The sequence below is a fragment of the Bison bison genome, unplaced genomic scaffold, assembly GCF_000754665.1.
Source record: "Bison bison bison isolate TAMUID 2011002044 unplaced genomic scaffold, Bison_UMD1.0 scf7180017864531, whole genome shotgun sequence".
In the NCBI taxonomy this organism is placed as follows: domain Eukaryota; kingdom Metazoa; phylum Chordata; class Mammalia; order Artiodactyla; family Bovidae; genus Bison; species Bison bison.
Window position 1 is genome coordinate 10,555,398 of NW_011495081.1, and position 16,672 is coordinate 10,572,069.

The 16,672-nt window shown below is 48.2% G+C and overlaps 1 protein-coding gene and 1 non-coding gene across 4 annotated transcripts in view; both read left to right on the plus strand.

The window, feature by feature from the left end:
• Positions 1-16,672, plus strand: part of PRR5L (proline rich 5 like) — a 79,865-nt gene that overhangs the window by 14,516 nt on the left and 48,677 nt on the right. For all 3 annotated transcript variants that reach the window (XM_010831864.1, XM_010831866.1, XM_010831865.1), the window contains exons 2-3: positions 9,141-9,427; positions 11,482-11,562. In XM_010831864.1, coding sequence (XP_010830166.1) covers positions 9,264-9,427; positions 11,482-11,562 — 245 coding nt within the window. In that variant the 5' untranslated portion in view covers positions 9,141-9,263. The remainder of the gene's footprint in view (positions 1-9,140; positions 9,428-11,481; positions 11,563-16,672) is intronic.
• On the plus strand, positions 4,468-4,539 carry TRNAC-GCA. The gene has a single exon. It is a non-coding gene; the product is annotated as a tRNA-Cys (tRNA).

Below are 16,672 nucleotides of genomic sequence, written 5' to 3' on the forward strand. Positions count from 1 at the left end.
CCTGAATGGGGTTGGGGGGTGGGCGGAGAAGGAGTAGGACCTCTCTGAGCAAGTGAAGTTTAGGTGATAAAGGGTGTGCAGGTTTGAGCCTGGATAAGTGAGTAGGAACTATTTCCCACTGAGGGCACAGCACATGCCAAGGTCCCGGGGCAGGAGGGAGCAGGTAGTATTAGAGGAAATGAGGGGAAGCTGGTGTGCAGAGTGAAGGGAAGTGAGAATGTGAGGATGAGGTTTGGGGATTTATTCTAAGACCTGTAGGGAGCCTTTGAAAGCATTGAAGCAACAGCTCTGTGAGCATTGCAGGCACTGGGGTGTTGGGTTCTTGTTCAAAGCAGCATCTCCATTTCCTTCTCTGTAAGATGGGGAAGATGATAGCACACAGGGCTTTCAAGCATTTTTTAAAAATATAGTTATTTTTAATTGAAGGATAATTGCTTTACAATATTGTGTTGGTTTGTGCCATACATCATCATGTATCAGCCATAGGGATACATATGACCCCTCCTCTTGAACCTCCCTCCCACCTCCACCCCATCCCACCCCTCTAGGTTGTCACAGAGCCTCGGTTTGAGTTCCCTGAGTCATACAGCAAATTCCCACCGGCTCTGTTTTACATATGGTGGTGTATATATTTCAATACTACTTTCTCCATTCATTCCACCCTCTCCTTCCTGCCTCCGTATGCACAAGTCTGTTCTCTGTGTCTGAGTCCCCGTTGCTGCCCTGTAAACAGGATCATTGGTACCATCTTTCTAGAGTCCGTATATATGTGTTAATATATGTTATTTGTTTTTCTCTTTCTGACTTTCTCTGCATAATGGACTCTAGGTTCATCCACCTCATTAGAACTGACTCAAATGCATTCGTTTTTATGGCTGAGTAATATTCCACTGTATATATGTACCACAGCTTCTTTATCCGTTCATCTGTCAGTGGACATCTACGTTGTTTCTGTGTCCCAGCTGTTGTAAATAGTGCTGCGTTGAACGTTGGGCTACAATGAACATGTGTCTTTTTCAGGGGCTTTCTAACATTTTGACAGTAGGAAATACTGATATATTTAGTCTCAGTAAATGTGTGATATGCACGTTTCCCCCAAATGGGTGCACTCTGATATTTTCTAATCTATATCATGAAAGATTTTGGGTCAAATTCCCCTGAATTCATTTCAGAGGCACCAAGATAATGCGTGTCCAGTGCCTGTCCTTTCCTCGCCCTCAGTGAATATGCCATCATTCTCTGTGGTCGTCATGATCAAGATTGCTCTGGCCGTAGTTAAGAGAACGGATGGGTGGAGTTGAATGACGGTATCTAAATCCTGAGGGTGTGGAAGGTCATTGGCTCTTCATCTCTGTGTTCGTGTCCCAGGGGAGGAGCTCCTTGCTGGGCTTCCTGCCTTCAGGGGCACCTGGGTGGGGGTGAGGGGATCTATCAGATGAGCTGTCTATCTGGTTTCCCTGGGAACGGGTTTCTTCTGTTTTCTGTTTTCTGGGCGGCCACATCAGACTGAGTACCCAGTTTTGTTTGACTTCTTTGTTATTTACCCTCAGAATGGCTTTTTCCTGGAAGCCTCAGAGTCATTATAAGCCATCCACTTCTTTAAATTTTTGCCATGATCCTACTTCCCTTTTCAGAGGGTTGCAGTCTTAGTACAATAGAATTCATTTGCATTTTCCACTAGGTATACCCCCTACTTCTGCCCACTGGCCCAGCCCGTAGGCTGTGCCCCCTCCCCATGCCCTGGCCCTAGAAGCCAGGAGGAGAATGCAAGACACCACATTCTTCTCCAAGATACACATTGTGGATCCCGAGTTTCCAAAGTAACCCCGTGCAATGAGCCCGGCGGGGGAGCAAGGCCAGTGACAGCACCCAGGAACCCTTTAACTGCCTCATGCTTCGTGAACGCAGGACTCTGGCTTTCCAGATAACTGAAAAGCACCCAAAACTTAGCTACTTTAATCATTCTAGAAGCGTATTTTCCTAAGTGTTAGCCTCATTGGTCCTTCATGAGTGAACATCTACTAAAACCCCATGGTTTCTGTAACTCAGAGACTTAGGCAAGGAAGGTTTTGTGATGGTGACAGTGATGATGGTGGTGGTGGCAGTGGTGGTTGTAGCTGAATTGTGTCCCCTAGAATTTGTATCGGAGAAGGCGATGGCACCCACTCCAGTGCTCTCGCCTGGAAAATCCCATGGGCAGAGGAGCCTGGTAGGCTGCAGTCCATGGGGTCGCTAAGAGTCGGACACGACTGAGCGACTTCACTTTCACTTTTCACTTTCATGCATTGGAGAAGGAAATGGCAACCCATTCCAGTGTTCTTGCCTGGAGAATCCCAGGGACGGGGGAGCCTGGTGGGCTGCCGTCTCTGGGGTCGCACAGAGTCGGACACGACTGAAGGGACTTAGCAGAATTCGTATGGTGAGATCCAGCCCCTAGAACCTTAGACTGTGATTGTATTGGGTTGGCCAAAATGTTCATTCGGATTTTTCTGTAACATCTTACAGGAAAAAAGAACCCACAAGTTATTTTGGCCAACGTAACATTTTAAGATAGGGACTTTGAAGAGGTGACTGAGTTAAAACGAGCTCATCAGAGTGGACCCTCATCCAATATGACTAGAGTCCTTATAAGAAGAGGAAGTTTGGACAGAGAGACCCCGGGGATGCAGGCACACGGAGACAAGTCCACGCGAGGACACAGGGTGGCTGTCTGCAAGGCAGGGAGAGAGGCCTCAGGGGAGAACCACCTTGCTGACACCTTGATCGTGAACTTGTAGTTCCTGAACCGTGAGAAAATAAATGTCTGTTGCTTGAACCCACCCCGTCTGTGGTATTTGGTTATAGCAGACTGAGCAGGCTAATACAGCAGTGGTGGTGGTGGTAATAAAAATAAGCAGAAGGTAGCAGATATCAAGCACTTGCTGCATGCCAACCTGTTTTAAGCCTTCCTTGAATCATCTCATCCAGCCCCACACCATCACTACCACCACCAATCCTAAGTCGCCTGCTTCCGCTGGAGGTGGTGACACGGAGCCTGGCTCTGGCCCCTTTGGTCTGAACCTCCCCAGCACGTGGGGTGGCACCTGTGTAATTCCAGGAACCATGCCAAGCACCTCGTAGATCATCTTGCTCGTCAGCACCACAACTCTGCAGGCTCCCATGTTTTCGATGTAGACCCTGCTGTGCAGGGTGGACCAGGGACACAGTGAGTATATTCATTTGTGGTGGCTGCAGTAACAAATGCCCACAACCTTGGTTTGCTTTAAACAACAGGTGTGGGAACTTCCCTGGCTGGTCTAGCGATTAAGACTTTGACTTCCAGCTTGGGGGAGAATGGATACATGTATATGTATAGCTGAGTCCCTTTGCCACTCCCCTGAAACTATTACAACATTGTTAATTGGCTATACCCCAGTACAAAACAGAGTTTTACAAAATTAACATGTAGAGTTTCAAAAAAGGCTTAGACTTCCAATGCAGGGGATGCAGGTTTGATCCCTGGTCTAGGATCTAAGATCCCACATCCTAAGCCAAAAAACCAAAACATAAAACAGAAGCAATATTGTAACACATTCAATAAAGACTTTAAAAATGGTCCACATTAAAAAAAAAGTCTTAAAAAAAAACAAACAACCAGAAATGTATTTTTTCACAGTTCTGGAGTCAGAAGTCCAGAATCAACGTATCATAGCATCATATGCCCTCCAGAGACGCTAGGGGTGAATCTCATTTTCTTTTTCACAGCAGACCGACTTCTAGCTGCATTGGGAGAATCTGTTTCTTTCCCCTTTCAGCTTCCTCTGGTGGCTGCCAGCATTCCTTGGCTTGTGGCTGTATCTCTCCTGTCTCTTCCTCTGTCTTTGCTTCTTCTCTGTGTGTATCTGTGTCTCGTCCTCTGTCTCCAGTCTCCTACAGCCCTCTTATCAGGGTACATGTATTTATGGGCCCATCTGGATAATCCACACTAAGCTACTTCTCTCCAGATCCTTGACTTAATTACATCTTTTGCCACCTGAGACAATGGTCTCAGGTTCTGAGGACTAAGAAGTGACTGCATCTTTGGGGGCCAGTTTTTCTGCCTCCTACAGTCAATGAGTGGCAGAATGAGCGTTGATGCCAGGGTTTGCCTGATTTGAAAGCCTCTAGTGACCACTCATCCTTGAGAGCTACAGTCATTCCTGTTAATTAATGGTATGTTAACTGTTTCATTTGAGCTTCCCAGGTGGCACAATGGTAAAGAATCTTCTTGCAATGTTGGAGACGCAGAAGACATGGGTTTGATCCCTGGCTGGGGAAGATCACCTTGAGGAGGAAATAGCAACCCAATCCAATATTCTTGCCTGGAAAATTCCATGGACAGAAGATCTTGGTGGGCTACAGTCCATGGGGTCGCAAAGAGTCAGACATAACTGAGCAACTGAGCAGCAACCATTCCATTTAGGGGGTACAATAGTTGATTAGGGGGCTTCCCTGGTGGCTCAGAGGTTAAAGCGTCTGCCTGCAATGCAGGAGACCCAGGTTCAATCCCTGGGTTGGGAAGCTCCCCTGGAGAAGGAAAATGGCAACCCACTCCAGTATTCTTGCCTGGAGAATCCCGTGGAGAGAGGAGCCTAGTAGGCTACAGTCCACGGGGTCCCAAAGAGTTGGACACAACTGAGTGACTTCATTTTCACATAGTTGTTTAACCTGTCCCCTTTGGGTGGATATTTTGGTGGTTTCCAATTTTTCATTACTGCAAAAAAACTGGCATATTTGCCAGGCTTCAGGACCATGTCACCATTTCTGTAGGGTACATTCTTAGAAGTGGAACTGCTGGGCCAAAGGGCCAGTAATTCTTAGCTTGCTTCACTCTGTGACCAACCCCCACCCCACTGCCACCCAGAAACCATGCTATGGGAAAGGAGTTGAAAGGCATCATGCCTCAGTAAATAACATCCTGAGTTACCCAAGGCCCTAATGCTCTATGACCACCATGGGGGCTCAGAGACCTGGCCTGCTCCCAAGTGGAGTATTTCCCAGATGTTTTTGAGGTCGCCATAAGCCGGAGGAAGTGTTACTATGCTCCCACTGCTGTCATTGCCTAGAGATTTAGAAATAACAAGTTATTTATTTAACAAGCACTTATGAAGCATTTGCTATTTGCCACGCACTCTTCCATCTAAGTGCTTTACATATATCCTCCTTTTATCCTCATTCAACCCTGAGGTTGTCATGCTAGCTAGCTCATCTCGTGCAGGAGGCAACTGAGCCTCAGAGAGGTCAAGAGGCTTGCCAAGATCACACAGATAGTAGGGGGTGGGGTGTCTAACTAAAGCAGCCCAAGCTTTTGCCTTTCATGTTTTTCTCCTTGTGCTCCCCTGGCCTGTGTCAAATGTGGTCTTAGTGTTCCTTACGTCTGTTTATCCATCTCTGGGGCATGAGGTTTAAATTTTAATATGAAATTCTGTGACTAGATGTTCCGGCCTAACTTGGTAGCTTCAGTTGTGATTCTCCTAGCCAGGTCTGGTCTCCCGGCAAAGTGAGAATGGGCTGTAGGATGAGGCCAGTCGTCAGTCAGTGATCTGCCTCTTAATAGCTGTGTAACTTCTGGCAGGTTACTTAACTTCTCTGATCATCAGATGGGGTTTGGTGACAGCATTTGTCATCAGGTCAGGCAGGCAGTTGGTGCCTTATGAGTTGCTAGTCTTTCTTCATTTTTATCTTCAGCAGTACCCTTAGGCTTGAGGTTACAGGGATGAGTAAGTCTCGATCTGATTACTGTCTTCAAAGAGCCTACAGAATGGCCTAGGTGGGGGCTGGGAAACTTTCTAGATCAGGAATGAGGGAACCTGAGTTCTAGCCAGTCCCGGCTCTCTCCTACCTCGGATATCAGACTTTGCTCTGCTCCTCTGAGCCTCACTTTTGTCCCCTGTAAGCGAGAGCCTGGCCTGGATTCACTGGGAAGCTCCGCCTGTCTTGTGAGTTTCCGCCTTGCCCTGTTTTGGTCGGGACGAGCCCGGGTGTGAGGAGGCAGTGCCATGGCAGGTGGATTCAGGGTGTGTCAGCTTTTCCCTTTTAGGCCCCTCTCATCAATGCGCCCAGCAGCTTCCTCTTGGAGCTCTGGGGAGGCCTCTCGGCTCCAGCCGGAAGTAGGCATGGTGGATGAAGACAGCTTTGGAATGTCTGAATTTGAGGGTGGCAGGTTTTGCAGGGGACGAATGAGTCAGAGACACTCCTGGCTGTGTGTTACTGCATGGCTGAGGCAAGGCCGAGGACGCCGTGGTCATCATCCTTTTGGCTGAAAGTCACCCATAGTTAAAAGGGTTGCATATGTGGATGGGGCTGCCCATGAGGCTTGCTGGATGTGCACATGGCTTGGAGCAGGAAGCCTGGCAGGAGGCAGTAACTGAGAAGTGGGATGCGGGGCAGGAGCCCGCTCCCGGGGTCCGCTGTGCTGCCCAGCCTCCTGCAGAAGTGGTGTTTCGGCAGGAAACCAGAAGACATGAATGATGCATTCTGCTCACCTTTCTACTTCCCTGTACAGGTGCCCCTGAGTGGGAGGCAGCTCCATCACCTGGAGTTTAGGATCCTCGTAAATGGAGTTAATATCCCATAATTACACAGATGAATTGCACTTAACAGGCCCATTTAAAGAAAGGCAGTGAAACAGAGTCTCTCTTAATCGTGTGACCTTTACCAGGCAAGTTAAATCCCAAAGCCAGCTAGTTTAAGGCGTCTGAAGGGCTCCCGTGGTTTTATTACTGCATTGCCCTACTCATTTATTTGCATAGATCTTTCCACCTTCCAGGGGCACTTGTGGGGTTATTGAGACCCTCTGAAAGTGAGAAGGCCTATCATGACTTCCTCAGCATTTATTGGTAAAGTTTAGTCATCGTCGGCTCATTCTGAGAATGGGGTGAAGGGCAGGAGACTGTCAGAGAAAGTGGGACACGTTTAAAAAGTGTCAGAGGTAGGACGAGCCATTCCTTTCTTCGCTCCTGGTTTTACAAGTTCATTGTCACTGTTCCCACTGTCTACAGGGAGTGATAGCCCTGCCCGCGCCCTCTGGATGGACAGTCTCAGGGCCCAGCAGCCTCAGTGCTTCGCTGACCAGGGCAGCCTGTTTCCTGGGAGGAGGGATCTGGATTCTTCCTTCTTCTAACACCGCAGCTGGGCCTGCAAAATCTGCTCCCCCTGCCAGCTGGAAAGTTGGCATTTGTAGCTGGAATATCTTTTTTCTTTCAGTGTTGTTTTTGGGGACACAGCAGAGTAAGCTGGTGAGGTGCTACTGAGAATACTTTTGGGCTAAACCCTAAAGCTTTGGAAGAAAAAAGTGACTTTGATCTTGGTGATTTCATTTTGTTCTTCCCTCTGACCAGTTCCCAAACTCACTTTGCATCGTCAGTTTGGACTTGACGCTGACTGAAGAATAAAAGACTGAAATGGCAGGTTCAAAAGTGCCCAGAAAAGAGAGAGAGACAGGTCTGAATAGAAATAGCCGATGCTTGAGAGCCTTGGGTCTACTATTTTGCTGGGCATGTCACACCATCTCATTTCCCCTCTTATCTGTCCTGTGAAGTTGGCATTGCTAGCAGCTGAGGACTCAGACTCAATCAGCCCAAAGTCACACAACTTGGGAGTGACCTTGTTAAGATTCGAATCCAGATTCACTCAAAGTCATTAACCATGGAGTCATAAAGGTTTCCAGGAGACAGTATCATTGAACCCAACCCTGCAGGGTGAGTTAGATTTAGATAAACAGAGAGGAAGAGGGAGGGGGTTCTGGGCAAGGGAAACAGGGCTATGCTGTGCTTCGTCGCTCAGTCGTGTCCGATTCTTTGCAACCTCAAGGACTGTAGCCTGCCAGGCTTCTCTGTCCATGGGGTTTCTCCAGGCAAGAATACTGGAGTGGGTTGCCATGCCCTCCTCCAGGGGATCTTCCCACCCAGGGATCAGACCCAGGTCTCCCACATTGCAGGTGGATTCTTTACCGTCTGAGCCACAAGGGAAGCCCAAGAATACTGGAATGGGTAGCCTATCTCTTCTCCAGTGGATCTTCCCAACGCAAGAATCAAACCGGGGTCTCCTGCACTGCAGGTGGATTCTTTACTAGCTGAGCTACCAGGGAAGCCCTAAGGGAAATAGTAGATACAATCAAAAGCCTGCAGCCTCACATGGAACAGCTCCATGGAGCAGGGACCACATTCTCCATGGCCACCATGCATCCCCAATACCCGAGTGCTCAAAGCGCTGTAGGGGCTTAGTAAATGTTTGTTGCATGAGCAAATACAGGAAACTTCTCTTCCCATAGACCGTGAGCCTCCTGAGGGCAGGGACTCGGTCTTAGAAATCTTCGGATGCTACACAGCTCACATGGTTAATAAATCGCTGTTGTTTATTACAAAGTTGTGTCCAGCCCTTTTGCGACCCCATGGACTGTAGCCCACCAGACTCCTCTGTCCATGGGATTCTCCAGGCAAGAATACTGGAATGGGTTGCCATTTCCTCCTCCAGGGGATATTCCTGACCCAGAGTTCCAACCCACGTCTCCTGCATTAGCAGGTGGATTCTTTACCACTGAGCCACCAGGGAAGCCTGGTTAGTAAATAGTAGCTAATAAATATGTTCTGATAGAATAAATGAATGAATGGCAGGCAAGGGAGGGTGAGGAGATGAGCCTGAGGGAAGAGGCACTGATGCTTTGGGAAATACTGAGCGATGCATGTGGGCTGCTGTGGTCAGGGCGTGTCATGGACCATCTTCGGTGCCTAGACAAGGAGCTCTTGTGTGCTCTCTCTTTTTTTTTTTTTAAGTCATCTCAATGGAAAACTTGGTGGAAGCTACAGAGACTCAGTGGGGGCCCAAACTTTGATGGGTGTGCATGGGAACCACAGTCAAACATAGCTTAGCAATCACTTTTCTGTAGGACTGGCCTCAACTCACTGTGAGTGCCTCTCCACCTGGGGATGGCCACAAGGTTATAACCAAAAGGAGGCTTGTGAACACTTGTGAATGGGACCCTGCAAGTTATAGATAGTACTCTGGGGTCCTGGAATTTTTTTTTTTTAGGGTAGTTTGGCCAGGAAGTCCCAACCAGCTTCCCCCATGATGGGGTCTGCTCAGCCCAGGTGTTTTCAAGAAAAGCTGGCCTCTCTTTTCAGGTATTGGTCAACATCGTGGTTTTGAGAACGCCTGAGGGCCGAAAGACAGCCCTGGGAGAAGCCCTTTGGGTGGGCAGTCAGAACCTTCTGGTCAGAGGAGAAGCCGCCCCCTCACCTGGACTTATGACCCGTGGCTTCACCCCCAGCCTGCCCGTCGAGTTCCCCAAGATGGGCTCCTTCCGCAGGCCCAGACCACGCTTCATGAGCTCCCCGGCGCTCAGCGACCTGCCCCGCTTCCAGGCAGCCCGCCAGGCTCTGCAGCTGAGTTCCAACTCTGCTTGGAACAGGTATGGGAGGCACTGGGTGGGCGGGAAGGTGGTGGTGGGGTAGGGGTTGGGGTGCCAGGGCCAGGGGCTGGCTGAGCTTCAGCATCTCCCGAGATCACAGCTCCAGAAGGTCATGGGTATAGCGGTGACTGGCTCAGTGTGCCCATTTCCCTATGGCAACTGTATGCATCAGCGTTTCTTGTTTTTTTTTTTTTAATGTATTTTTTCTTTTTGTATTAATATACAGTTATTTGCAATATTGTGTTAGATTCAGTTATTTTTTCTGATTATATTTTGCAATAGGTTATTATAAGATATTGAACATAGCTCCCTGTACTAGGCAGTAAATCCTGGTTGCGTATCTGTTTGCTATATCCCAGTTTGTTAATCCCATACTCCTAGTTTGTCCCTTTTTCTCTCTCCCTGTCCTTCCTTGTTTGAATAGAGGGAAAGCGGACCACTGGGGGCTTCTAGGCTCTCAAAGTCAGTTAACCAGCCCAGGACAGTTGGATCAGAACTTAACATTAGTCCCATGCCGGTTGTCAGAGGACCCGAGGGTGGGAACATCTAAGTAACCTCCAGTCACCTGCTACCTATTTGGGAAGATGAGACATGTATCTGTGAAAAGCTAGCAACGCAGCGTAGACCAGGGTTGATCCCCACCTGGAAGCTATTGGTGGCTGGGAGAGGAGCCTCTGAGCCTTAGTAAGGTGCCCAGCCAATCTGTGTACCAGGTACTGAGTAGAAACTGAATCCATACTATGTCTCACCTTCCTGGAGCTGTTTTTCAAATCTGTGTGGTTCCTCTTTGGATAAATCAAATGCATTGTTATTTTAAAGCATTACTGAGGGTTTGTGTGTGTGTGTCATTTGGATCATTATCAATTTTTTTAAATGAATGCACAACTCATGATTGTGAGGGAGGAGAGAACTGAAGTGTTTTGATGTTAAGTAGAACCTGGTTCATTTTTAAAAAGCCTGAAACCTGGGGTGAAAACAAGCCTGTGATCAGCTCCTTGCTGAAATGCTGGGCTGGGTCCAGAGACTTACCTGGGTCCTTCAAGGGATCAACTCTACTGCCTGGACACTCACGGGAGGGGAAGGGGAAGTGAGGCCAGCCCTTCTGGAGTTCTTCCCAGAAAGTACTATTAAAAGGATGGACCTAGAGTCTGTCATACACTGTGAAGTAAGTCAGAAGGAGAAAAACAAATATCGTATATTGCGGCATGAATATGAAATCTAGAAAAAATGGTCCAGATGAACCTATTTGCAGGGCAGGAACAGAGATGCAGACATAGAGAAGGGGTGTGTGGACACAGAGGGGGAAGGGGAGGGTGGGATGAATCGGGAGAGAGTGACATACACAGACCAGCAGCTGTGAAATAGATCGCTGGTGGGAAGCTGGTGTATAGCATGGGGAGCTCACTTCAGTGCTCTTTGATGACCTAGATGGGTAGGATTGAGGGGGGAGCTGGCAGGGAGGTCCAAGAAGGAAAGGACATTATGTATACATATAGCTGATTCACTTCGTTGTATCACAGAAACTAATATACCATTGTAAAGCAATTATACTCCAATTTTTTTTTAAGTAAAATAAAAGGCGAGGACAATTAAAATCCATAATTGCAAAATTAAAAAAAAATTAAGATAAGGCAAGGCGTGATCCTTTCCAGGCTGTGAAGACAGAGGCCTCCTAAGGGAGAGGACCTCAGGCTGGGGTGAACTCCTGCTTGTAGCCAATGCCACGCGGGACTCTTCCAGACCTGCAGGTGCCGGCCACGCAGTTTCCCGAGAGCAGATCCCACCGCCCGCCCTTCAGTGAGGCTGCTCCCCAGCAGGGCTGCCAGCCTGCGAGAAAGCGCAGGGAGATGGCCTCTTTTTGTCCTCTTGGCCTCGGTCTTCCTCCTCTCCAAGGATCTTCGTGTGCCAGTGATGGATTCCAGGGAGAGAAAAAGTGGGCCTGCCTGTGCCCCGGGCTTCCTGGCCCTTCTCCCCACCTTTGGCTCTGAGCTGCTTGTGGAGGTTGCACCGGGGAGGCAGGTCCACTCACCGGGGGTCTTTCTATTTCCCCGCAGCGTCCAGACTGCCGTGATCAACGTCTTTAAGGGGGGCGGCTTGCAGAGCAATGAGCTTTATGCGCTGAATGAAAACATCAGGTACGTGGCTGGCCAGTTGGGGACCCTCTCCTCCATGGGCCTGAACTGGGGCAGAGGGGCTACCCCTCACCGTCACTCTGGGAGCCTCACCTTAAGTTCTGTTTTCTGCTTGGTTCTTATTGCTGCTCCTGTTGGCTTTGCTGAATCTTTTCTGACTGTTCCGGGGCCCTTGTCTATCTAGACTTCTGCTCCAGAGAGGGCCTGTCCATTTGTCCATGTACATAGTGCATTGTGGGTGGCTGGGGCACAGGGGGTAGAGAGGGACATCTAGCAGCTGTCGTTTACTCTGTAAACATTTCTTATGCCTGATTGACCATATTAGGCAGGATGGTCTGGTGCTTGGGAGTAGACTACTTAGGATTTTATAGCTGTTCTTTCTTTTACTAAGAGGTTTACCAACCTCTTTGTGCCTTGGCTTCCTCTTATATGAAATAGGGATAGGAAATGCGCCTACTTCCATAAGATTCTTGTGAGGTATTGAGTTACTGCATAAATAGTCTGTAAGAACAGAGCTGGAAACACATGAAGTACTTGGTACTTGGAGCTCTTACCATCATTGTCACTGTCACTGCTGTTAGGTTTTGGTGATAAAACTCTCGATCAGGTATGGTCCTTGAAGAGTTTGTCTTCCAGAATCTTCCCAGTAGTGTCCACTGCTCGTTCATTCATTCATACATCAAATGTTTCAGCGCCTCCCCATTAGCCAGGTGCTGGAAACACAATAATGAACAAAGACAGAGATAGACACTGCTTTTCCTAGAATTTACAATATGTTCAGTTGGGGCAATAATCAGTAGTCAACTGATCACACATATAACATGCATTAATAATAATGTACCTGTGACAGCTACCACAACACAATTGACATGATGAGAGCCTGTGTCAGTAGGACTTGGTTTTGCCAAGGAGGCCAGGAATGGTGATGTGGTGCTTGTGCTGTCATCTGATGGGTCAGTGGATGTTAACTAAGTGAAGAGGGCTCCAGGTAGTGGCAACTGCAGGTGCAAAGGTCCTGCGGCAGCAATGGACCTGAGCACAGAACTGAAAGTTAGCCCACTCGCCCAGAGCACTGGGGGCTGGGTGGTCGTGTGGTTGGATTTGTGTGTTGGTAAAAGGAGCGCAGAGAAGCAGGCATGGCCCAGAGCCCCAGGATCTCCTGGGGACAGGAAGTTGGACATAAGCTCTTTTAATGGGCTGGTGTTCATTCCTCTTGGGTGTGTTAAGTGCAGAACATCAAGGCTAAAGACCCAAGCCTGGAGTGGGCAGAACATTAAACAAGGCCATTCTTCGAGTCCTGTTTACATTTAGTTAAGACCTGTATTAAGGGTCAGTGAAGTGTTTTAAGAGCTCTGCTTTCATTGAAAACCTTTAGAGCTCAGAAATAAAGAGAGTTGTCTTAAATTTCTAGCCATGTGCTTGAATTTCACATAAGAATTACACAAATATGGAAAGACACAATAGGGATCATCTCACCCAAGGCCCCCTTTTTACAGAGGAGGAAACTGAGGCCCCGAGAAGCTGGGTGACAGGGGCAAAGCTGGGTCAGCCAATCCCCCAGTTGCAAAAACTGAGTTTCACTCCGAGAACTAAGATCCCCGCCTCTCTGTGAATGTTCCTTAGGTCACAATAGATGCATAAATAAATAAAGCGGTGACTCAGGGACGTGCCAATTGTTCCTTGTATCAGGGAGCAGATCCTGAAATTGTACTTAAACACCATTGTTTGTGGGCAGTTAGGAAAGTATGGGTCATGCCAGATTGCGCCAGCCCTGTTAACCCATGGGCTACTCACCGAGAGGCCCGCAGGTGCCAGCAGGTCTAAGTGGGTGAAGCCAGCCTGGTGGATGGAGGTGAGGGCTAACCCTCTGCCCAAGGGGATTCCACTCCCCCCCCTGCTGGAAGAATGTAGGTCCAGTGTCATGCCATCTTATTTCTCAAGAAGAACCAGAGACTTAGATTTTTATGTGACATTTCATATCATTTAAATGGAGAAGGCGATGGCACCCCACTCCAGTACTCTTGCCTGGAAAATCCCATGGGCGGAGGAGCCTGGTAGGCTGCAGTCCATGGGGTCGCTAAGAGTCGGACAAGACTGAGCGACTTCACTTTCACTTTTCACTTTCATGCATTGGAGAAGGAAATGGCAATCCACTCCAGTGTTCCTGCCTGGAGAATCCCAGGGACGGGGAAGCCTGGTGGGCTGCCGTCTATGGGATCGCACAGAGTTGGACACGACTGAAGTGACTTAGCAGTAGCAGTAACAAATGTTGATAAATGATCCAGATGTCCCCAAACATAGGTATAGGGCAAACAAAACACACCCGTGGGCTGAACTTGACCAAGGAGGGGCCCATTTGTGAGATCAGCCAGAACATGCATGGGAGGCTGATGGGAATGGTGCATCCCAGATTCCAGCACTCAGGACCCTTGAGTTGGGGGAAAGGGAGCTGACATGGATGGAGGTGCCAGGAAGAGTGCTGGGTGCCTTTCACCTCCACCACACTCAACCCACCTCACAGAGCTGTCAGACAACCATTGTTCTCATTGTGCAGCCCGCCCACAAAATGATGGGCAAGAGGTGCACAATAGCTTGTCCAAGGTCACAAGGAGAGTCAGAATGTGAACCTTTTCCTGAGGAACCTATTTGCAGGGCAGGAATATAGACGCAGACATAGGGAATGGACTTGTGGACACAGTGGGGAATGAGAGAGTGGGATGAATTAAGATAGTAGGGATTTCTTTGGAAGGAATGATGCTAAAGCTGAAACTCCAGTACTTTGGCCACCTCATGTGAAGAGTTGACTCATTGGAAAAGACTCTGATGCTGGGAGGGATTGGGGGCAGGAGGAGAAGGGGATGACAGGGTGAGATGGCTGGATGGTATCACTGATCGATGGACATGAGTCTGAGTGAACTCTGGGAGTTGGTGATGGACAGGGAGGCCTGGCGTGCTGCGATTCATGGGGTCGCAAAGAGTCAGACACGACTGAGCGACTGAACTGAACTGACATATATACATACCACCAGGTGTAAAATAAATAGCTAGTGGGAAGTTGCTGTATAACAGAGGGAGCTCAAGGTGGTACTCTGTGACAAACCTAGAGGGGCTGGGATGGGGTGCGGGTGTGGGAGGGAGGTTCAGGAGGGAGGGGATATATGTATACTTACGGCTGATTCACGTTGTTCTGTGGCAGAAACAAATACAACATTGTAAAGCAATTACCCTCCAATTAAAAATTTAAAACAAACAAGAATGAATCCTTGTCTGATTTAGACACCTGTGTTAGTTTGTTCGGGCTGCCGTACAAACACCATAGACTGGGTGACTTAAACAATAGATGTTTATTTCTCTCTGATCTGGAAGCTGGGAAGTCCAAGGTCAGGGTGCTGGCAGACTGAGCTCCTGGTGAGAGCTCTCTCCCTGGCTGTCCTCCTGCTGTGTCCTGCACAGCCCCTCTGTGTGCACGGAGGAGAGGGCATGCTCTGGTGTCCGTTCTTGTAAGGATGCTAATCCCAGCATGAGTGTTGAGGGCCTACCTGTATCACCTCTTCAGAATCTAATTATTTCCCAAAGGCCTCGTCTCCAGATACTATCACACATAGGGCTTCAACATATGAATTTGGGGGGTGGGGAGGGGTGGAGATACAACTCAGCCTGCAGTGAAACCTGTGTTCTTTGCACTGCATAATAGTGTCAGAGAGAGAGGTTTTAGCTGGAAGAAGGGTTAAGCCAATGGTGTTGATCTTTCTTTCTGCCACGGTTCCATTCCTGAGGCCTCCCAGGCCCCATCTCTCACCATGAGCTTTGATTCTTAACATCCTCCGAGGACCACAACACTCCCCCAACACTCCTTTCCAGTACTGGGTTTAGTGTTAGGTGTTGGATATTCCTCTGTTTTGAGGATGATGAGAAACACATATTGTAGGGGTTTGAGGCTAATTGCCTGGATGTGAATTGGGCCCAGAATACATCAGAGCTGTCAAAAACCGGACTTCCAATGACCATGCTCTGGACCATCTATCCTCTGTCCTTCTTGAGGCTGGTTATTAGAATGGATGTGGGCTTTCCCAGCACAGACACTCAGAGTGTACCTGAGAACATGAAACGCATCCCAGACTTTGTATGACCTGGTTGTCCCTAGTTAAATAAGTGAACTCTTGTCTGCAAGAGCCAACATGGAAATAAACACAGCTGCCTTTATTTCAGTAATTAAAACACCAAAACAGGCATGCTAGTCTCTGGTTACATTCAGATAGACAGGTTTTGGTTTTTCTTCTCTCTCTTTCTTTCTCTAAGAAGACCTGTTCGCAGAATGCAAGCGCCAACTCACCAGCATTGAGACGCCACCAGGTGGGATGAGGGGCAGAGGCAGTAGGGATGAGGGAGGAAGATGTGGAGGGAAAGAAGGCTGTTATTCTCAACCCCATTATTCAATCAGTTATGACAGTTCTATGTGCAGGAAGATCCCTGCCAGATTCAAGAGAATTGTTTAACTTCAGGGAGCAGCTTTTGGTAAGGGATGAAGATTAGACCAGCTATGTGACCAGGGCTTATCCAAGTCTCTGTTCTTTGTTTTACGAAATAAGGATAATGACATCAAAATCATAGTGATTGGGAGGTCTGAGATAATGCCAAAAGTGTTATTAATACAAGAGCTGGTGTCTAATAGATGTTAGCCATTATTATTTGTATTGTGAAAATTTAGCAATAATAAAGTGATAAATGCTGCCTGAGTACCTTGCATGCAAGCACAGGGCAGTGTGACCAGTCGCCTTGTGAGCAGTACTATATAACGAGTTCTCTTATTGTTTCGATGAGGTGAGCTGACTTTGAACTAGAAAGATCCAGGCCAGGCTGCTCCAAGAATGTGCTGGCCTGGGAGTGAGGGTGAGGCTAAGTTCTTACAAGGAGAGCCAGCTGTTTCTCCTTTCTGCAGAGGAAAGACCAAGAGGAAATGACTCTCAGTTCTTCATTCTACTTCAGCCAAACAGTAATAAACTTTGATGGATTATCCAAGTCCAATGTCAAAACCTAAATCAGCTTCCCCAGGTTACCTCAGCCAGCCCTGGCCATCTTCCTAATTGTGGAGTTAGTGTGTTCCCCGGGAAAC